This window comes from Kogia breviceps, chromosome 17 (assembly GCF_026419965.1).
Source record: "Kogia breviceps isolate mKogBre1 chromosome 17, mKogBre1 haplotype 1, whole genome shotgun sequence".
In the NCBI taxonomy this organism is placed as follows: domain Eukaryota; kingdom Metazoa; phylum Chordata; class Mammalia; order Artiodactyla; family Physeteridae; genus Kogia; species Kogia breviceps.
Window position 1 is genome coordinate 76,405,093 of NC_081326.1, and position 21,251 is coordinate 76,426,343.

The 21,251-nt window shown below is 57.5% G+C and overlaps 3 protein-coding genes across 3 annotated transcripts in view; 1 reads left to right on the plus strand and 2 right to left on the minus strand.

The window, feature by feature from the left end:
- JRK (Jrk helix-turn-helix protein) overlaps positions 1–21,251 on the minus strand; it is a 222,333-nt gene that overhangs the window by 72,576 nt on the left and 128,506 nt on the right. The window lies entirely within an intron of this gene.
- LOC131743684 (cytochrome P450 11B1, mitochondrial) lies at positions 514–5,946 on the minus strand. Its single transcript, XM_059042579.2, has 9 exons — positions 5,621–5,946; positions 5,118–5,273; positions 4,067–4,266; positions 3,775–3,978; positions 3,351–3,505; positions 1,658–1,824; positions 1,160–1,238; positions 869–1,066; positions 514–735 (listed from the first exon to the last, which is right to left on the minus strand). Exons 1-9 carry the CDS (start codon positions 5,857–5,859, stop codon positions 622–624), a joined length of 1,512 nt encoding a protein of 503 aa, XP_058898562.1. The 5' UTR covers positions 5,860–5,946; the 3' UTR covers positions 514–621.
- Positions 15,712–20,119, plus strand: LOC131743815 (glycosyl-phosphatidylinositol-anchored molecule-like protein). Its single transcript, XM_059042763.2, has 4 exons — positions 15,712–15,790; positions 16,087–16,167; positions 16,766–16,873; positions 19,681–20,119. The coding sequence occupies exons 1-4, from the start codon at positions 15,712–15,714 to the stop codon at positions 19,974–19,976; spliced, it is 564 nt and encodes a 187-aa protein (XP_058898746.1). The 3' UTR covers positions 19,977–20,119.

Genomic DNA, 21,251 nt, shown 5'->3' on the forward strand with positions numbered 1-21,251 from the left:
CCTGCCTATGCAGGCCCTTGGCTGGGCACTTCAGCCACGATCCCAGAGGACTGGTACCGCCAGGAGGAGCCCACACGGGCCGAGCGGGGCAGGTAAGACGGGCAACTAACAACCCAGCTTGGAGGGCAAGTCCCCGCCAGAGCGCTGCAGGCAAAAGGGACGGCATTTGAAATGGCAACGGGCAGGACAGGGGACGCCCCGGTTGTCAGCTCTTGCATGGGGGCAGAGTTTAGCACAGAGGACATAGAGAGTGGACAGGGAGGCAAAGGGCGGCGTCTGAGGCCCCTTTGCTTGGACGGACACACGGAGAGCCTGGAGCTAGCGCTGGGGCAACAGGGGCTCCAAGGCCCTCAGATGGTGCTCCTTGCAGGACGGGGCCCTGGCGGGACCGCGCACACGGCCAGGACCTGCGACCAGGTTTCCTCCCCAGCTCTGCTCGGGCCTTGCTGCACAGGCTGGCAAGCCCTGACCCTCGGAGGGCTGGGCTGTTCCACGTGTGCAACGTGCTGCCTGGACGGTGGCGTGGCTCAGGAAGCAGGGCCCGTGGGAGAAAAGAGGGGTGCCGTGGGGTCAGGCACAGGGACTGCGTGGCGTGACTGGGCCGACCGAGTGGCCACGTGACTAGCTGATGGCCCGGAAGGTGAGGAGGGGAAAGGTAGAGGGCATCAGTACGAAGCGGTAGATCATCTTCACGTCCTCTTGCACCAGCGTCTCCACCAGGAAGTTTTTCAGCACCTAGGACAGAGGCGCGGGTTCTGCCTGGCCCGGCCTCCCCGCCTCGCGGCGCCCTGGGGGTGGATGCCCCGGGAGCAGAGGCCTGAGGTTCCCGAAGAGGCCGCCCGCCCAGGCGCCATCCAGGCCCACTCACGTGGTGCAGCAGAAGCAGCATCTCCACCTCTGCCAGGCGCCGCCCCAGGCACTGGCGCACACCAAAGCCAAAGGCCAGGTGTGGGAACCTGGTCCCAGAGGCCCGGCCGTCCAGCCAGCGCTGCGGGTGATAGCGCTCGGGCCTGGCGAACACGGCGGGGTTTCGGCCCAGGGAGTACAGTAGCACCTTCACCAATGTCTGCAGGCAGGGGGGGCAGGGCAGGGTCAGAAGCCCTGTGGGTGAAGGTCAGAGGGCGGGGGTGTGACAGAGGAGCCGTGCGGCCTCACTCACCCCGGCCGGGACGTGGTAGTTCTGCAGCACCAAGTCTGAGCTCACCTGTCGCTCCAAGAAGACACCCACGGGGTACAGCCTGTGCACAGGGGCGGCCCACTGGGTCCTCAGCTGCGGCAGGGCCCTCGCTTCCCTTCTGCAGCCTTCCCAGCCCAGCGCCCACGGCCCGAGGGCAGCTCCCCCAGCGCCCTCACGGGGCGCCCCTGGCACGGGGAAGCCCGAACCCGCGGAGCTGCTTCCTTGCGTCTCCTGAGTCAGCCAAAGCTGCCCCGGCCCACGAGGACACGACCGACGACGGTCCCGGGACCCTGAGGTGGGTCCCAGAGGCAGAAGCACCCCCACCCCTTTAGGGAAGGAAGAGGAGGTGCGGGGCGGGGGGGGTAGCCTTGGGCCACGCTGCTGATCAGTAGCCCCGGCATCTGCCCGCAAGCCCGGCCAGCGGGCTGTCCCCACGGCGGGGCCGGGGCAGCGGGGGTCGCGCAGGTCTTGCACGCCTACCTCAAGGTCTCCTTGAGGGCCGCCCGCAGCAGGGGCAGCTCCGTGGTCGCCCTCTGGGGATTTTCTGAGACCCTGGCCTCGGCCACCAGGCTCTCCTGGCGCAGGGCCTGCTGCACGTCTGGGTTCCGAGCCAGTTCAAAGAGAGTCATCAACAAGGGGAAGGCCGTCTGCAGGAGCCAAGGGCCGGGGCTCAGACCTGGGCACAGGCCGTGCCCCTCCACCCCCAGGGCACCCCTCCCAGAAAGATGGCTGCTGTCGCCTGGGGCAGGGACCTGCATGCCGGAGATGACACAGCCCCGAGACCTGAACCTCGAGATCCCAAAGCCACCTTGTCTACTTCCCCTGAATCCCTCGGGGAGGGTGTCCCCAGCCTCAGCGAAGGCGCAGGCCTCCCCCAGCCGCTTCGGAGCCTGGCTCTCAGCCTCCCCTGGGCCCACGAGGCGCTCGCTCGTGCCGTCTGTGCAGCGGGGAGCGTTCAGGAGCCCCGGGTGCATCTGCCCCCAGCGGGTCACCTCCCTGGCCAGCCACAGGCAGGTGCGAACGCGGGGTCCTAACGAGAACCAGCCACCCCGGGCCCCAACTGTTTCCTCCTCCTGGATCATCTCCACGTGCAGGGAGAGCGGTCCGCCAGCCCAGCCCGAGATCTGGGAGGCTCAGTATCTCCTAAATGCCGTCTCCAAGGCAGCGCGCCCCTGGCACCTCCTGATATGCGGATACGGCTCCCTGTTGCTCCCTCAGCTTTAGTCCGTGCTCTGCCCTGTGGCCCGAGAGGGGGCAGACGTCTGAGCGAGACACTCCCTACACTGGCTTCCTCTAGCCCTGCATACAGGCCTGGTGCCCAAGGCCCTCTCCTGACAGGGGCCCTGACCCTGTCTGCTCTCCGCTGCCCACTTGCCCTGTTCCCCCCACTCAGCCTCACAGCCCTTCCTTGCTGTCCGCTCTTGTAGGCCCTGGCCTGCTGCCCCGCCAGCCTCCTCTTCTTGGCCTAACTTCTCTGTGGTCCTTCCACATCCAGCGCAAAGGCCTCCTTCTCCAGGAAGGCTTCCCAGAGCTACCTCCTGAGGCACCGGCCCTGCCCTGGGCTCTCTCACCTTGTGGTCGCGTCACTGCCCCTGCTCAGGGAGTGTCTGCACCCGGGGTCTGTGCCTGCGCTCAGGATCCCGGGCGCCTGGCCCTCAGAGATGCTGGCGGACGCAGGTTCGGTCCAGAGGCGGGCAGCTTCGGCTGCACTCACACCCCGGGGCCCACCCTGCCCACTGCGCCGTGTGGCCAGCCACCTGCTCGCCTGCCCACGTGCTGGAGCCCCCTGCTGTCCTTCCCATCAGTCTGTCACTGCCCGAGGATCTCGAGTGAGAGTCCAAGGTACTCTGTCCCTGGGAAAGGTCCCCTTGTGGGGGCCTCCAGCCGCGCCCCGGGCACCCCCCCACCCCAGGACCTACGTGCTCCCCGGGGCCTCTGCTGCCGCATGTCCCTGGGCCTCGTCCACCCTGCACTCTGCCGGGAGCGTGGCTTCCCATGAGAGTGACCACAGACCCCCGCCTTTGAGGCTCGGCTCCCGTGCTCTCCCTTCTCAGTCCAGAAGCTGGAGCCGTAGACTGGGGAGGAGCTTGCAGGAGACGTTTGCCCTGGGAGGGGGCAGCCTGGAGGCAGGAGGGTTCCCTGGGCCATGGGAAGGGCTGGGCGCTGGCCTGACCGTGTCCACGCTCCCGGCAGTGAGGTCGATAGAATTGGCCTTGATGGTGTCCGGGGTCATGTCCGCACGCATCAGCAGCTCTGCCACGATGCCGCTGTAGTGCCACGGGCGGCCGAGGGCCAGCTCCTGATATATTCTCCGGATGGCTCTGTTGGCTGCGGGCCGCACAGAGACAGAGGCCCTGGGTCTGGTGCTGGGAAGCACTTTTCTTGTCATCCTCCCACCCTTCGGCCCTCAGTAGCCCCAGGTCTCCACGTCCTACCCCCATTCTCGGATCGGCCCAGTCCAGCCTCACTGCCAACGCTCTCGGGGACCACGAAGAAGCCACAGGTCCCTCCTGTGGCCTCCGTTCTCCCCGGACGGTGGTGCGTGGAGGGGACCCTGGGGTCCCTGGTCGCAGCACTGCCCGATCCCCCGCCCTCACCGTACTGGAAGATGTAGTCCCAGGCCGCAAAGTGTTCCCTCCACAAGCTGGCACTCGTCCAGCGAGACAGGCTCCTGGGCATGAACATGAGCTGCACGGTGGACTTGAACATGGCCTCCAGAGCGTGGATGAAGTTCAGGCTGTCAGGATTCGGCTGCTGGGCAAAGAGGCCCAGCTGCTCTCCATAAAGGACTAAGTGGCTGGCTGCGGGGAGGAGGGGCTTCCTGAGCCCGAGGCAGCCCAGGGCCCCGCGAGCACCTGCCCCCGGCCCGCTCCGCCCGCGAGCTCACACCTTCGATGGCGTAGTGGAAGATGCCGGGCCTGATGTCCAGGGTCAGACTCCCCCGGGCATTCTGCACCACCCTCGCCTTCAGGGCCCGGGAGAAATCCCTGGCCACCCGATCCACCAAGGGCGTGTACTTCTGCACAGCCTGCAGCGACAGCACATCTGGGTTCAGCCGCAGTCGGTCCAGACGCCACTGGGGCCCGTTTCTGTCGAGCAGGGAGCGGGGCATCAGGGCGTCCAGACTCAGCAGCTGGCCGCGGCCCTCTACCCCACCTTCCTTTCCCCAGCAGGAAGCAGGCGAGGCGGGGAGCCGCGTGTTGGTTCCTAGGGGGCGGGCTGCCCGCGTTGGGGCCTCGGCGGCACCTCTTCCTCGGGGCGGCCTCGTGCGCTTCGCCCAGGGGAGACGGGTGCCTCTGCCTGAGCCTGCTGTGGGGGTTTGTGCAAACTGGCAGGCCCCGTGCCTGACACACCCGTCTCCCACCCGGGCCCTCTCTGGGGCTCAGGCTTTTGCTCTGAGGAAGGGGGCCGAGCCCCCAGGCAGGCCTGGTCCAGCTTTGCTCTCGTCACACCCCGGAGTGGGCGAGGCCTCTGGACCCCTGCATCTCCCGGCTCCTGCGATGCCGCCTCTGTGCCAGCCCCACCTGCCCCGCCCTGCAGAGCCCCCTGCAGTTCTGTGGCAGGAGCCAAGTCGTGTCTCTCCTACCGCCCCCACGCAGAGCCCGGTGCCGATGGGGGGCCCTGACCTGGACGAGGGGAGAAGTCCAACCCACACTCAAGCCCCTCGGAAGCCCGTGCAGGTGCGGGGCTCCCTGACGGCAGGCAGGCATCATCCTTCTTCCTCTGGCCCTGCAGGAAGGGGCCGGGCTCCCCTCCCCGGCCCCAGGGCACACACGACCCCCAGGGCGTGCGCTCGATCTGCATCTGGAGCCAGTGGTCACCCTCTGTCCACCCGCCCGGATGGTTCCCGGGCAGGCGTGCTTCGGGGTCTCCCCTGGCTCGCCGCCTCTCTGCACCCAGGCTGCCCGCCCCCTCCGTCCGCATCCCCACTCGCCCGCACAGCAAGAACACGCCGCACGTGAGCCCACGGTCCTGTCGGTAGGCCAGCCAGGGCTCCGGGAACATCCGCCGGGGGTGAGGGCTCTCCACCTGCTGCAGCCGCTCCACGTCCTCCGGCAGCATCACGAACACCATGTGTCTCCCTCCCACGTCGTACCTGTGGGACAAAGCGCCCAGCCCTGCCGTGGCGCCGGGTCCTCGCCGGGGCCCCGCTCTGCAGAACCGGTCCGCCGCTGGCCCGGAGCGGGCGGTCCCTCCCGCGGCCGCACTGAAGCCTCCCCGCCTCTGGGGTCTGCGTTCTGTGCTCCCAGCCGCGAGCCACACACGGCTCCGTGCTCACGAAGGCCCCAGTCTGCAGCAGCAAAGGCACAGACCTGCCCCGCGGAGCCCCTCTGGGGCCCTGCCCCCCACTCCCCGGGCGCCCCTGCGCCCAGCAGGGACTCAGCTGCCAGTAGGGACAGAAAGTTAGGGTGTTCTCGCCGAGGTGGGCAGGGAGGGCTTTACCTGAAAATGGGCCCGAGCTCCTGGAAGGTCTGATGCATGTCCAGATGTATGTTCTCAGAGCCCTTCTCCTTCCAGATCTGCAGCACCCGCACCCACTTGTGGCCAGGACACCGGGGCATGGCTTCGAAGGGCAGCACTGCCTTGGGGGCCGGAGTGGCTCTGGTGCCTAGAGTGCGTGCCCTGTGCAGGGACAGCCAGGGCCCTGCCATCCACACTCTGGCCTTTGCCCACAGCGGCATCCTGCTGCGCCCCGGCCCCGTTCAGCCCCATCCTTTTATCTCCCCTGGCTCGCTGGACTGGTTCACGTCAGAGGAGAAGGTGTCCCTGGGCCAGACCAGGAAACCCGGGGCAGCGGTCAGGGCTGGAGGCCTCCAGCAGGGGAGGAAAGAGTTGGACGGGCACCGAGTCCGGCAGTGACGCAGGCCTGCTCGGGGGTGGCTGTGAGAGCAGGGGCAGGGTCTGGAGCAGGGATCCGATGGGGTGAGGGTGAGGGCAAGACGCCTCCCTCCGCCTCCAGTGAGGGAGGGAAGCAAGATGGATAGGCGCCTTATCTTAGCAAGGGATGAAAGGGGACCTTGGGTATTTTCATCCCTTTTCTACAAGGACCAGAGCAGGAAGCAGTGGTGAGGGCTTTGCTCTAGTTTCTTGAGGCCACGTGTGTTTTGTGCACTCCTCCCCAGGCCCTGCGCTGCGTCCAGGGCCTGGAGGCAGGAGGCAGCAGGGGGCTCCCAAGGGGGCTTTCAGCTTCACGGGGGCAGAGGGGGGGGATGCAGAGACCCCGCTGGCGGGGGCACTGGGGCTGCCAGGGCACCGATGTGGCCGAGGCCTGTCTGTCGGGCCTTGCTGGTGCAGCGGAGGCGCAGAGAACGCCTAGAAGACGGGGTCGCTGGGGGGGGTGGCCTGCAAGCCCCTCCTCAGGCAGGAGAGTGAGAGGCCCCCGCCTCCCCCACGGGGCCTGCGCTCGGGGCCCACACCCTCCTTCCCCACCCCCCCAAACCGGGCTCCCGGAGTGGGCGGAGCCCGTGACGGGGAGGTGGTTGTGGGCTCCCCCGCCTCCCAGAGACCCTGGCCAGCAAGCACGCAGCCGTAGCCACGCCTAAGAGCCAAGCCTAAGAGGGGGCCACGGTTTGGGGCCCCGACTCGTCTCAGCCACGCCTGGCAGCTTTCCCGGGAGGTGGGCAGCGCTGTCGCCGTTCCCATTTCCTCAACAGGCGACGGACGCCCGGGCTTCTGTCGCCTCCCAAGGCCCCCCGTCCCGCCCAGCATGCCAGACGGACCCCAGCGCCCTGACCGTGACTTGGGGGTGAGGCGGTGAGGCCGCCGCAGCGCAGGCTCTGGGGCAGGACGGAGGGGGTGCGGGTGTTTAGCAGGGGGGCTGACGACCTGAGCGCTGGCGGCCACGCTGCTGTAATCGGGAATATTCGGCTGGGCTCATGAGTCAGAACCGCCAAGGCCCCTCGTCAGGCTGAGCTGGACGATGTGCTCAGCCCCGGATGGCGTAAGAGCCGTCCTTGGGCCGAGGAGACGCAGCCTCTGCCCTTGCTGCGCTGGCGCGTCGGCCGGGCGTGTCCGGCCGGCCTCGCGCTGCCCGTTCCTGCCCGCGTGCCCTCCGCCCCGCGCCCCCTCCCGGCCTCTCCTGGGCTGCCCTTGGGGCTGTCGGGGCTCTGCCGTGTGCCAGCTTTCCGCGTCCTTACACGTTCTGCCGCCGGGTGCCGGACATACAGGTCAGCCCAAAGCCGCCCCGCCGACCCGCCGACCCCCGAGGCGCCGGCGCCACGGGCTCCGGTACTTGCGCTGAAGTCCGGGTGCCTCCCTGACCGCCCAGCCTTGAAAGCAAGCTGCACGGGCCAGGAGAGCCTTCTTGCAATGGCTCCTCGCTGATGAAGACACCAGACGCTTCTCAGGGCCCTGCTCCCCACGTCACCGCCCCGTGGGCCTGGCAGCCCTCCCTGCAGACCTCCTCCTGTGCTGAGGCCCAGCAAGCCGGGAGGTCTCCCCGAAGGCACAGCTGTGGGCAAGGGCCCAGCCCAGCCCCCAGGAGGCCCAGGGGCCTGAGAGGGAAGCGCCGCCCTGACGTTCTCCTGCCCTGGTGGGGGCGCGCGGTGTTGGCTGGAGAAGAACGCGGGTCGGAGGCGTCACCGGGCAAGGCCAGCGCACGGTGGCCCTGAACACGGAGCACGTTCCCAAGCAGAGCCTGCGTCCTCCCCTGGGTGCTGGGTCCCGCTTCTCCACGCTTCATCCCGGGCCTTCCTATGCCCACTCCAGGCCCGGAGCCTGCGCCCCAGGAAGGTTCCCAGACGCGTCTCCTCCGCCCTGCGCTGGGGGAGGCAACCGGGGCCCCAGCAGCGACCCCGCCCCCGCCCCACCTGCCCGCCCACGCAGAGCCCCAGGACCCGCTGGCCGCCGCCTCGGGGCGGGAATGCCAACCGCAGCCTGAGGCCAGCCAGGACCGCCTGCGGGAGGCCAGGGCCCGCCCTCTCCCTGAAGCCTGGACCTCACAGGGCCCGCGTCCCGGGGCGCCTGCTCCCAGGTCCGTGCTGTTACTAACAGTCTGTGTCCAAGAGGAAAAGACGGAGAGGGACCCAGCGGTTCCACTCCTGGGTACATACCCGAGAAACTAAACACGCTGATGCAAAACGATGTTGGAACCACTATTTACAGTAGCCGCGACATGGAAGCAACGTAGGTGTCCACCCACAGATGAATGGATAAGGACAATGTGGCACTCATTGAGTGTCCAAAGGGTCAGTTAGCTAGTTTCCACGCCATCTCACGAAAACCCCGAACGAACTTGCTGCTCAGCCGTGAAAGGAATAAAATTTTGCCATGTGCGACCACACGGAGGCGCTTGGAGGGCGTCGCGCTAAGAGCGGTAAGTCGGACAGAGTCAGACACATCCTGTGCGCTCTCGCGCATGCGCAGAATCTAAGAAACAAAAACTCGCGACTGTAGCAAAAAAGAAACCGGCTCACAGATACAGAGAACCGGCTAGCGGTTACCCGGGGGGAGGGGCGGTATAGGGGGAGGGGATCAAGAGGTACAAACTATTATGCATAAAATAAGCTCCAGGGGTATATTCTACAGCACAGGGGATGTCGCCAATATTTCCTAATAAGTGTAAGTGGCGTATAACATTTCCAACTGTGAATCTCTGTCTCCTACACCTGTAGCTTGTATGGTATTGGACCTCCACTCTACTTCAATTTTTAAAAAGTGGCACATTCACACAACTGAATTCTACGAGTGATGTGAGCGAGGTTTACCTTTCACCTACAGACTTACTTAGTAACCATGAACAAGCCCAGACCGGGAACCCTTCTCTCACAGTCACACGACCGAATTTCTAACAACGGTGGAAGGATTTGCCGCAGGGCACACCCTAAGAATGGTGACCGACTACAGAAGGACCAGCTTCCAAGAGGACATCGAGTGAATGAGAACACGTATCAAAAGCCTGCAACAGCCTGAGACACTCTTGCGTCTGAACTGAGCTAGACAATTACAAGCACCACGGAAGTGTTTCGAACAGGATCAAAGGCGGAGGAGCGACAAGATCCGGTGATGACGCCTAGTGTCGGGGAAACAGGAAAGCAGGCTCGCTGGGGATGTGGAGGATACCGCCTAGGTTACAGCTTGGTCGACTCCTGAGTGCCCGGAAGTTTCCAGAAGGTCTGGGCAAACGGCAGAGGTGTGGTAGGGGGGCGGCGGAAGTTCCAAAGTCTCGCTAGGACCCGGGACCACAGGGAAGGTTCCAGAGGTCTTGGCAGGACGCGGGCATCAGGGAAGTTTCCAGAAGGTCTTTGCAGTACACAGCGTCACGCGGAAGGTTCCAAAAGGTCGGGCGGGGGGGAGGGACGCGGGGGCGGGGGGGAGGGACGCGGGGGCGGGCGGGTAACGTCCCATAAGGTCTGGGCAGGAAACGTGGCCACAGGGAGGGTCTTAACGTCTGAGCAGAACGCAGGCTGGGAAGGTTCCAGAAGGTCTTCGCAGGACACAGGGTCCCGAGGAAGTTTCCAAAAGGTCTGGGCAGGACACGGGGATGGGGAGAAGGTTCGGGCAGGACACGGGGAGCGTTGAAGGTTCTAGAAGGTTGGGCAGGTCACGGGCGGTGGGCGCCGTGTAGCAGGCTCGGACTCGGCCTCCGGTCAGCATTTGCCGGTCCTGAGGTTCGGCCCTATCCCCTCGGGCAAGGTTCTGGGATCCCGCGGGCGCCAGTCAGCCATCGGAACCCCAAAGCACGGCCACCCATGGGGGTCGCTGGTCTTCCCCTCCCCCCCAACCGCCCCTCGCCTGGGTACAGGAACCTCCAACCTCCCACGAAGCGGCCCCTCCCCAGTCCAGCTTCTGTTGTGTCTTTTTTCAGGCCCTTTGTTCTGGGTTGAATTTGCTGTCACTTTCCTGGCTTTTGAGATGGAAAATGAGATGCTTGGGCTTCAGCCTTTCCGCCTTTCTGATGTGTGCTTGGCCTCCCTTCCTTTCCTGCCAGGCCTTGAGGCTGTTTAGGTCTGGTTTTGTTTTGTAATATTTTAATTATCGTGCTGCCCCAAATAGTTTTTGTTTTCTCCTGGGAGTGATGGGGGTGTGGAGGCTTTATGAGTTGGAATTGCTCTTAACGTCCGAACACAGTGAAGCGACCGGTTTCTGCTTAACGCCACTGTAGTCAGGAAAGGTACTCTGAGTGAGTTCCAAAAATCCCTTATGGATGTGAAATCTCCATCCGCCTTGAAATCTCGCGCTACTTCTTGAAATCTCGCGCTACTTCTTGAAATCTCGCGCTACTTTTTGCCTTGAAGTCTACACTGGCTGATACTAATGGAGCTGTTTCCACATCTCAATTCTGTTACCCCCTCTGCGTGGGGCTCTTGTCAAATATTTTATTTCTAAATGCGATGTGCAGTAAACATGCCTTGTAGCGGGATCTGCTGGTAAGGCGGCAGCCGAACTGTTTTTTGTGTCGAACCGTATTCATTTTACCTTCATTTTTGGATCATATTTTCCCTTCCTTAGAATAGAAGTCTTGGTGATCGTGTCTTCTTTCTACAGCGTTTGGAAGTGATTGTCCGTGAGGTTTTCTGTTTCTCCTGGTTTTGTGGAAAGACCAGACGTGGCTGGGATTTGGCTCCCTAAAGGTACGGCCTGGGTTTCCTCTGGCTGATGTTCAGATTTTCACTGTCCACGGTTCAGCTGCGGTGCGTCGGAGATTGGTCTTCCTTGTGCGCGTTTTTCTCTGGACCCGCCGCACTGAACTTGCCGGGTTGTGCGCCGATGGCCCTAGCTCATCCTGGAAAATTGTCGTCTCCACCGTTCTCTCTTCAGAGATTGGCTCTGTCCACCTCTCTGTCTCTCCTTCTAGGACTCCGCTTACATGGAGGCCAGATATTGGACTCTGACCTGTGAGTCCCCTTTTCCCAGGTCAGTTCATTGCTTTGTTTTTCTTTCTCTGGGTGTCAGTTTGGATATTTTCTGCAGACCTGTCTTCAGGTTTTGTGTTGTTCTGTTTTCCTGCATCTGGTTGGCTGTTAAGCCCATCCAGTGAGTTTTTCACTTTCAGGTGTTTTGTTTTTCTGTTTTAGAGTGTCCCTTTGATTCTGTTTGTGGATGTTGTAGGGGAGGAAAAGATTTCCTCCACCCTCTTAGTTTCCTTCGGCTGGTCTAATCTAGTTGGTGTGAGATGGATTAACAGAAGGAAAAGAAACCAATTTAATCTTGTAGGTACAGAGGCCCCATAGGTATAGGACCTAAGAAGTGACCAGAGATGGCTGTCTACATACCTTTTTAGGCGAAGAATGTGTTATTTGAGAAGATTTGATAAAACAGAGGGATTTTTGCTTGGGGTATCATATTAAGAAGTAACAAAGTTTTCTTATGCCCCTTTCTCAGGCTCAAAATCCCCCCATCTTTGGCGATAAGGATGCCCTCCTGTCCTCCCCACATAGGGGGGATACCTTCCCGTGGGACTTTTGCTTCTTGCTTTCAGTGGGACAAAGCAGGGTCAGAGCGTTCTTCTGGTACTGGGTGTTTCTCAAGTAACTTTAAACCAAAGTATTCAGTATGTGGCGTTGGCATATTTGGGGGTGGCCTGCCTCGAGCCCTATCAGTGCCCTCCTGAACCCTGCCTGGGATTTTCACACATTAAAGCGGAGGTGGTAGGTCACCCCGTTATTTCATTGAATTAAGCTCTTAGTCTTGACAAGAGATCACTTAAGTAGTTGTGTCTCCTTTGGGGAGTTGGTGGTGCAGCTGGGGTCCTAAGTCAGGCCTACGTTGTGGGAGAGTCAGGTATTTAATAAGGCATCGCATGGAAACTAAGGGAAAATAACAGTGAATCATGGGAGCAAATTATAAACGGTGTCTGAGTTCTGGGGGCGGCCGGTCTAGAAGAGCTCTTTGTATCAGATCTGAAGCACATGGTTTGAGGGCAGGCAGTGACAACTTGACAGCTTTTCCTGGTTTGCGGCTTCAGTGGCTCGAGGGATCTTTCTGCGTGGCCCACGTGGCAAGAGGCACAAAGGTTGTCTATACGTCAGCTGTTGTGATTTCTCAGAAGTTTATGCAAAGTGGTCCATCTTTAGGTTGCATGGCTTTAGAAAAAAGGCAGTTTTAGTTCTCAATGACTGCAAACCAGAAGGGTGGGAGAAAAATAGGAAATTTTAGTTTGGAGAGATGTAGCCAAATTTTGAGGAAACAGACTGGAAGAATTGAGAGTCTAGTTCATCTTACAGTTCAGAAACATAGCCTGAAAAGTAGTCAGCGGAAGTAGAATCTGATATTCCTACAGCTGTTTTACCGAAGTGTAATTTGTTCTCCCCTCAGTTACCCCCATCGCTGTCAAAGACAACCACGGCAGGACCTCTGGGTTTGCAAATTAAGGCTATAGTTCCAATAAACTCGGCTTGATGGTTTAAGTAAGTGCAGCAAGAATAGAGACTGGCCGTGTAGAATTGAGAGCTCCGTTTTGCTGGAACTTTTCATAAGGAGCCACTGATTGGACTTCTAAAACCCTCTGGAGGCCGAGGACCCAGGTGAAATACTTGCCGTCAGACATTGTCTGCGATACCTGCAGATTGGGGTGAATTTCTTGTTTCTCGAGGTTCCCAGAACATCCTGAGGCTCCTGCTTCTGCCAGGAGGTGACCTTCCTTACTGACCTGGTAAGGCCTCCAGGAAGCCTGTAAGCAGCGTAGCCGGCTGTTTTCCCGCTGCCGAGAGTCAAGCTTAGTTCCTTCAAGCTGTCTGGTCGTATCCGAGTCTATGTGCGTCCTTCTCAAAAACGGCATTCCAGTCGAAGCCTTGGTAACCTGACCAGTGTTTTCAGTTGTGTCCTGTTACAAGGAGAACAGATTCTTAGTGAACTCACGCAATCAACTGTAGTGCCATAAAAATAAGAAAACTCACTGGGAGCTTCCCAATTCTGGTGGGGTCAGGCGGAGAGCAAAAGGAAATGCTTCATCTTTGTTTGCAAGGTACATCTTATCAAATTGCCATAAATCATAGATAGCTTAAGAGGAAAAGTTTCCTTAAATCTTGAAAATCAAACCATTTAAAAAATCGGGAGCATTTCAAAGGTAAAAAGTCACAAACAGTTAGAGCCATCCTCCTCAGTTCGCAGTCCCGTGTAATTAATTCTTGTTGCTCTTGATAGTTGGTGAGAGGTTTTGTGAAGCCATCCGTGTTTCCCTTAGAGTTCTGTAAACTCTTCCCTAGTTCAGCGGTATGATTTGAAGTGTTATCAGAAAGGTGTTTTCTAGATTGCTTGTCGGAGTCCTTTCCGTGAATCTCCCTGAAGATGAAGCGCTCGTGCAGGAACACTTTCATAAAAGCGTCAGAGTAGAACAATAGCTGTGAGTGACAGAAGACTTAAAAAATGGCCAGAGGTAAAGATCTGATGAGAGTTACACCTGTCAAAGGAATTGGGTTATTTCTGTGACAGATAACACCTCAAGATAATAAGTACAATTACAAGTGATAACATATCAGATGTCCAAGAATTTAATATAAATGCTGGGATACTTATATTAATAACATATATCCACAGAAACATAATCTAAGGGTGTTTTCGCATCACTTGTTTGACAGTGCTTCCCAAGTCATTAACATATCACTTTTTTAATTGAAGTATAGTTGATTTACAGTATTGTGTTAGTTTCAGGTGTACAGCACAGCGATTCATATATACATATATATCTGAAGATATATATTATCTGAAGATATATATATAGAGATATATATCTTCAGATTCTCCTCCCTTATATGGTATTAAAGATGACTGCGTACGGTTCCCTGTGCTATACAGTCGGTCCTTGTTGGTTCTCTAGTTTATATATAATAGTGTATATTTGTTAATCCCAAGCTCCTAATTTATCTCTCCCCCACCCCCCTTTCCCCTTTGGTAACCATACATTTGTTTTCTATTCCTGTAAATGTCTTTCTGACTTGGAAATAAGTTCATTTGTATTTTTTTTTTTTTACATTCCAAATATAAGCGATATCCTATGATATTTATCTTTCTCTGTCTGGCTAACTTACCTTAGTATGATCATCTCTAGGTCCATCTGTGTTGCTGCCAATGGCATTATTTCATTCTTTTTATGACTAATATTCCAGTTGATATGTATGGCACATCTTCTTCATCCGTTCATCTGTCGGTGGACATTTAGCTTCCTCCCATGTCTTAGCTATTGTAAATTGTGCTTCAATGAACATTTGGGTGCGTGTATCCTTTTGAATTACAGTTGTTTCCAGATTTATGCCCAGGAGTGGGATTGCAGGATCAAATGGTAGCTCTATTTTTAGTTTTTTAAGGAACCTCCATTCAGTTCTCCATAGTGGGTGCACCACTTTACCTTCCAACCAACAGTGTAGGGGGTTCCATTTTCTCCACAGCTTCTCCAGCATTTATTATTTGTAGATTATTTGACGATGGCCATTCTGACTGGTATAATATAATACCTCATTGTAGTTTTGATCTGCATTTCTCTAATCATTAGCGATATTGAGCTTCTTTTTTACGTGCCTTTTGGCCATCTGTATGTCTGCTTTGAATAAATTTAGGTCTTATGCCCATGTTTGGATTGTTTTTGTTTTTTTTTTATATTGAAGCTGTATGTGCTGTTTGTATATTTTGGAGATTAATCCCTTGTCTGTCTCATGGTTTGCAAATATTTTCTCCCATCTGTAGGCTGTCTTTTCATTTTGTGTATGGTTTCCTTTGTTGTGCTAAAGCTTTTAAGTTTGTTAGGTCCCATTTGTTTATTTTTGTTTTTATTTCTATTACTCTATTAGATGGACCCGAAAAGGGATTGCTGCGATTTATGTCAAAGAGTGTTTTGCCTATGTTTTCCTCTAGGAGTTTTATAGTACCTGGTTGGTTTTTTTTGTTTGTCTTTTTAATTAATTAGTTAATTTTTTTTTGGCTGCATTGGGTCTTCGTTGCTGCGTGCAGGCTTTTCTCTAGTTATGGTGAGCAGGGGCTACTCTTCGTTGTGGTGCGCGAGCTTCTCATTGCAGTGGCTTCTCTTGTTGCGGAGCACGGGGTCTAGGTGCGGGCTCTAGAGCGCAGGCTCAATAGTTGCGGTGAACGGGCTTAGTTGCTCTGCGGCATGTGGGATCTTTCTGGAACAGGGCTCGAACCCGTGTTCCCTGCATTGGCAGGCAGAGAGGCAGCGTCCCTCAGAGAGGAGCCCCGCTGGGCACTGAGGGCACGTCCTGCTCCTGGCACGGGAGAGGGGGCGCCCCAGGGAGACGGCGGCCTGGGGCCGGGGGGGACAGTTCCCAGGAGGACCATGGGCTTTGCCAGCTGTCGGGGTGCACATGGGGCTCCACACGGAAATGTTTCAGATGCAGGCACTGCCTGGTGCCTGGCGGGCGTTCCCTGGAGCAAGTGCTGGCGTCTGGACTCGGCTGCAGCGAGCCCCAGACGCTCGCCTGCTGGGAATTCGTGGCTGTGTGATGCCCAGGCCCCGGGAGACATGGTTGCACGGGGTCCACGCTTCGTAGCCACAGGGCAAGTTAGGCTCCTGGCCGCCTCTGCACTGGTTCCCCTGCTCTAGTCACCGCCCCCTGCGTCTGTCGCGGTGCTTGTGCACGCGGGAGATGGCGCGGCGGACAGTGTTCGAGCTCGTTACACGAGGTGCCTTTGAGGTCGGGAGACAGCGAGCAGATAAGCGGACACGTGGGGCCGTGGGGCCGCGTGGAGACAGCCCCAGGGCCTCGCTGACGCGGCTGCGCCCTGCCGGTGGAGAGCAGGGAGGATGTCTTCGTCCAGGATGAGGGCTTGAGCTGGGCGCAGCCATCGTGTGTGGGAAGGGCTGCTCCCCAGTCCCTGCGGAGGAGCTCCCAGCCCGGAGCGAAGAGGCGCTGGAAGGTGGGAAGGGGCCGGGACTCAGGCGCTGGTCAAGCTGGGAGCCAGAGGCCCCCGGGAGGAGCCACGGCCCCGCTGACTTGAGCCCCGGGTCTCCTCCCCTGCAGGCGCAGCCCCCGCAGGGATGACGCTCCTCTGTGCCTTCCTGCTTCTCGTGGGCTGCCCGCTGGGCTTCGTGGACTCAACCTGTGAGTATCCCTTCTGCCGTGTCTTGGACGGGATGAGACTTCTCTTAATCGGGGTCGTTTTAAGGGTCTGAATGGAACTTGCATCATCTTGGGCAGCTGAGATCTCCACCGTCAGTGCCGTTGGCGGGCACGGGTGTCCGTGAGCAAGGGGAGGGTCAGGATGGAGGAAGGCTTCCCCCAAAGACCAGTGGACCTGGGGCCTGAGGGGCGGGGGAGCCGCCAGCTGCGGCCCTTCCTCCTCTGGAACAGGCGGGATTGGCTGAGGGCAGGGAATCCAGGGGGCTTCGGCCTCTTATGACGACCAGGCCTTCCTTGAAAAGGTGGCTCCAATCAACAGCGCAGAGGCTTCACACAGCCGGCTGCCGGGCGGTGGTGCTGGGAAGCTGTCGCTGAGAACAGGAAAAGCACCCAGTATGGCCGGCTTCGGTCCAGGGAGCCCGTCCCGCCCCGGCTCAGCGCCCACGGAGGGCCGCGCCGCGCAGCCCCGGGGAGTCCTGATGCTGAGGGAGGGGGACGGCCGCCGGAGGGCGCGGTGGGTGGTAGCGAAGAGGAAAGGGCGTGTTGGAGCAGGGGCCTGACACCGCTCTCTACTTCCTAGGGACCTATAATTTGAAATGCCATGACTGCTGGGCAATAAACAGCTTCACCTGTCCGAATATCCGACAGTGTCCTTATGAATCTAGGCGCTGTCTGACTGTCTCCACTCGTAAGTACCTATCCTCTCTCTTACACCTGTGAACTAGTCACCCCACCTGAGCAGTTTCAGGGCCAGGGCCTCTCTGGTCTTTCTCTGTGCCCAGCCCCTTGGCCTTGGCCTCCTCTGTCCCCGTCCTGAGAGCATATGTTCCCAGAACTAGGCTCAGCCCCAGGAAAGGGCAGTAGCAGCCTCTTACAGAGACACAAAGCCTGCCAGGTGGGGCCTGCTGAGCACACGTGACCTGCGAAGTCTCCAGGGGCTGGGAGGACAGCTGCACCTCCAGGCCTCCACGCCCCGGCAGTGCCAGGTCATGTGGGTCAGTGCCCCAGTGCGGCCTGGGCAATTCCTGTCGCCCTTTGGACTGTGGTCCTCGGGCGAGGCCTTCCGGCAAAGCAGGCCCAAGAAGTACATGCACCTTGGACTCCTTGGGACACTGCCTCCCACGCAAAAGATTCTCCCCAGCTTTTGGATGTTGGAATAAGGAGACGAACTCACCACAGTGATAGACTCAGGTCAGTAATCGCTTCCTGAAAGGAGCAGACAGCAAATGTTTTCAGCTCTGTAGGCCTTCTAGCCTCTGTCACGACTACAAAACGTTGTCTCTGGCGGGGTGGGGGCAGCCATACAGGAGAAGGAAACATGGGACCGTCCCTGTGTTCCAGCCACAACCTTTATTTACAGACACGGTTGGTGGATGGGGTTTGTCCCAAGGCTCCCGTTTGCCAGTTGCTGCTGCAGAAGGTCGGAACAGCTCCGTTAACAAACTAGGAACCATCAGCACATAAAACAGCAGACCCAGAGATGACCAGATACAGCTTTTTACAGGGTCACGTATGACTGTACTTGGCTGAGTTCATACCATGATATAGCCCAGCATCAGCAAGTCTCAAATGATTGACATTACGTAGGGGTCCTTCTCTATCACAGGGAAATTCAGCTAGAAATCATTACTCAGAAGAGAACCAGGAGATCCCCAACCGCTTAGTAATGATTCAGGGCATTTCTAAACCAAGTACACAGAAGACGAGCCCCAACAGAAATTGCAAAAGAGTAAGTTCTAAACGATTATGAAGTTACGACAAGTTAAAGGTGTGGGGAAAGCAGCTGAAAAAGCGCTTCGTGCAAAATATACCACGTCACAGGCATCTAGTGCAAGAGAGAACAGGGTGAAAAATGTTTCAGCTTCCATTCAAGATCTTAGAAAAAGAATAGATGATCCACCCAAAGATATGAGAAGGAAATATAAAGAGGATAGCAGAATGAACACGAGGTAAATTCACAAAGCCGACGTTGGTTTATTGGAAGCATGCACAGTGCTGGTCAAACAGAAGAAAAATAAAATTCTCATTGCCAGCATCAAAATGGAGAGGGAGGTATCAGTTAGCCCTCACAGACCTAAGAAAGAAAATGGGGGCTATTATGAGTAGGCTCCCTGTGATAAATGGGAGATTCCTGATGAAACTACCAAGAGCATTGATATCGCCTCGTTTATGAAGACAGTGTGGCGTCGGGCTCAGGATTGAAAAACAGACCAACAGAGGAGAAGAGCAAAGTCAGAAAGCACATAGATCCAGTTACGGGCGTTCTGACGAAGCCGACCCTGCCCTGGAGTGGGGAGCGACTCTTGATTGCCTTGACGAGTGGTGGATACACGAGATAACGTCCTCGGTATTCACAGCGCGCAAAAGAAGCAGGTTCGGGACGTTTGTGGATCTCAATAAGTACTGAAACATGGAGTTGTTAAAACAGAAAATGTATCACATATGGAACATAAAGGAAAGCAAGTGACTGGAGTGGAGCTGTTACTTCCTTCGGATGTGTGTGAAGAGGTGACATCAGATGCCCGAGAGGGTACATCCATCCGGGCTAGTTCCAGGAGCACGGGAATGATTTGTGCCGAGGCTGTGAGACACAGGGCAACAGAACAGGTGAATGAGGCCTGTGGAATTTAACGCGGGGATTCACGAGGCAGGTCTCCGGGGGAGCCCTGACCAGGTAGCATCGGCTGGTCCAGGCCGTTGGTGAGCCCTCCTGAGAAGGCGCTCACAGTATTCGTGGGGCTCTGCCTGGGATGCTGCGTGAGGTCTGCCCTGGGGCTTCAGCGTTTGTGTGTTGGGCCAGGAGCCGGGAGGAGCAGGCAGAGCAGCCCGGCAGGAGCCCGTCGAGGGGCCGTGGCAGCTGCAGAAAACCAGCTGAAGGCCCTACTCTAGGGCTCTCTGCTTGCGGGGCTGTGTGATCTTTGGGATCCAAACAAAACACGGTTCCAGGTCTCCATTTTTTTTTTTTTTTTTTTTTTTTTTTTTTTTTTTTGTGATACGCGGGCCTCTCACTGTCGTGGCCTCTCCCGTTGCGGAGCACAGGCTCTGGACGCGCAGGCTCAGCGGCCATGGCTCACGGGCCCAGCCGCTCCGCGGCACGTGGGATCCTCCCGGACCGGGGCACGAACCCGCGTCCCCTGCATCGGCAGGCGGACTCTCAACCGCTGCGCCACCAGGGAAGCCCCAGGTCTCCATTTTATTTCTGGGCCCCTGGAATCCTTATGACAAGCAACGCGCAGGGCGACTCGGGGACAAGGGACCACAACGCTCCTTAGGGAGGCCGGATGCCTGGACGAGGTGGCAGTGCAGGTTGGAAAACATCTCCAGGGGAAGTTCTTCGTGGAATAACTAGAAGCTCTAGCGGGCTTGGGCACTCTCGCTCCGTCGAGAATTTTAGGCAACAACGTTTGGGGGATGCAGCTCGTTGCGGTCAACGTGCTCGGATCTTTGCAAGTAGAAATCGTGAACTCTAAGATTTTCATCTCTACTTCTTTCTAGGTATGAGTCCTCGGGAGCTGCTCGTTTACAAGAACTGTACAAACAACTGCACGTTTGTGTACGCAGCCCATCAGCCTCCTGAAGCCCCCAGAAAAAGATATTTTCTTACTAACAGTTTCTTCTGGGTTAGTTGTTGTAATTCTATGACTTGCAATTATGGAGGACCTACTAATCTTGAGAGGGACATCTTACCCGATTATACAATTGAGGAGGAACTTGAAGGAACTGTGCGACCGGGGGGGTCAACTTTGTTCCTGAGCTTTGTCTCCCTCCTAGTCAGCAAAATACTGGCGTGAGAAGCCCCTGTGGAGGGACCGATCGTCTCCCTGTTTCACAGATCGAGTTGGTGGTCCTTTGCTTTCTTGTGAGCCAGAGGCACGGACCCCCCGGGGCCCCCTTGGCGAGTTACCCATCGAGGGCTTGTTTCAAGTGAGAAATAAACAGCGTTATTGCTTTTGCGTACTGTGGACTCGGAGGCTCTTTGTGGTCTTAGCATTTGATCCTTTTTTCCCTCCTCAGGAGTAATCTCGCACATAGACAAAAATATCTTTGCCAGTTTAGGGAGCAGAGATGGGGAATTTTAGTACAAGCAAAACAGTCACAGGGCACAGTCTGTGTGCCCCTGAAAAAGAGTGGCGCCAGGTCTGCTCCGACCACGGGCACCCGAGGCACCTGAGCCTGCGTCCTTCCGGTTTTCCGGTGGGGACGATGGAAGCAGCCAGAGTCCTGGAGATGCGGTGGTATGTGGACTGTCGGGGCTGCCACAGAGACTGTGTCCAGCGCCCCGCGTGGCTCAGTCAGACACGCCCCGCGCGACTCGAGCTGCCTCTCAAGGTGGCGCCTGGCAGCCTACAGGGATGGGACGTTTCCTCAGATGCTGACATCTGAGAGGGGCGAGGGGCCCGAAGGCCCGCTGGTGGCTGCCTTGCAATGGCAGGGAGAGAGGTCCAGGCTGCTGCTGTCACTTGCCGTGATATTTGAGGGTTCGTCCCTGTTGTAACGTGTGTTGTTACCTTGTTTGTTTGTTTGTTTGCTTGGATAGCTTTGCTGAGATGGAATTCACATACCATGCCATTCACTCATGTATAGAGTTCAGTAATTATCAGTATATTCATAGCTATGTCAGCCATCACCATCGTCTATTTTAGACTATCTACCTCACTTTGAAAAGGAACCCCGTACCCACTCGATCATCCCTTTACGCTGCTCAGGCCCAAACCCCGTCGCTAGGCAACCACAAATGTACTTTCTGTCCCTGTGGACTTCCCCGTCTGGACATTTTCTGTGAACGGAATCACATGACCCGGAGTCGATTGTGATTTTGGCTCCTTTAGCCTTAGAGCTTTCAAGGCTCATCCACGCTGTGGCGCGTTGCGGTACTTGCTTTTCCTGGCTAAATAATATTCCACTGTGTGGTTATGCCTCATTTTGTTTATCCGTTTATCAGCCGAAAGACATTTGGCTTGTTTCCACTTTGGTCCTTATGGATAATGCTGCCACCAGCAGACACGTGAGCGTCTTTTATGTGGACGTAGGTTTTTAATTCTCTTGGGTGCATGCTTAGTAGTGGA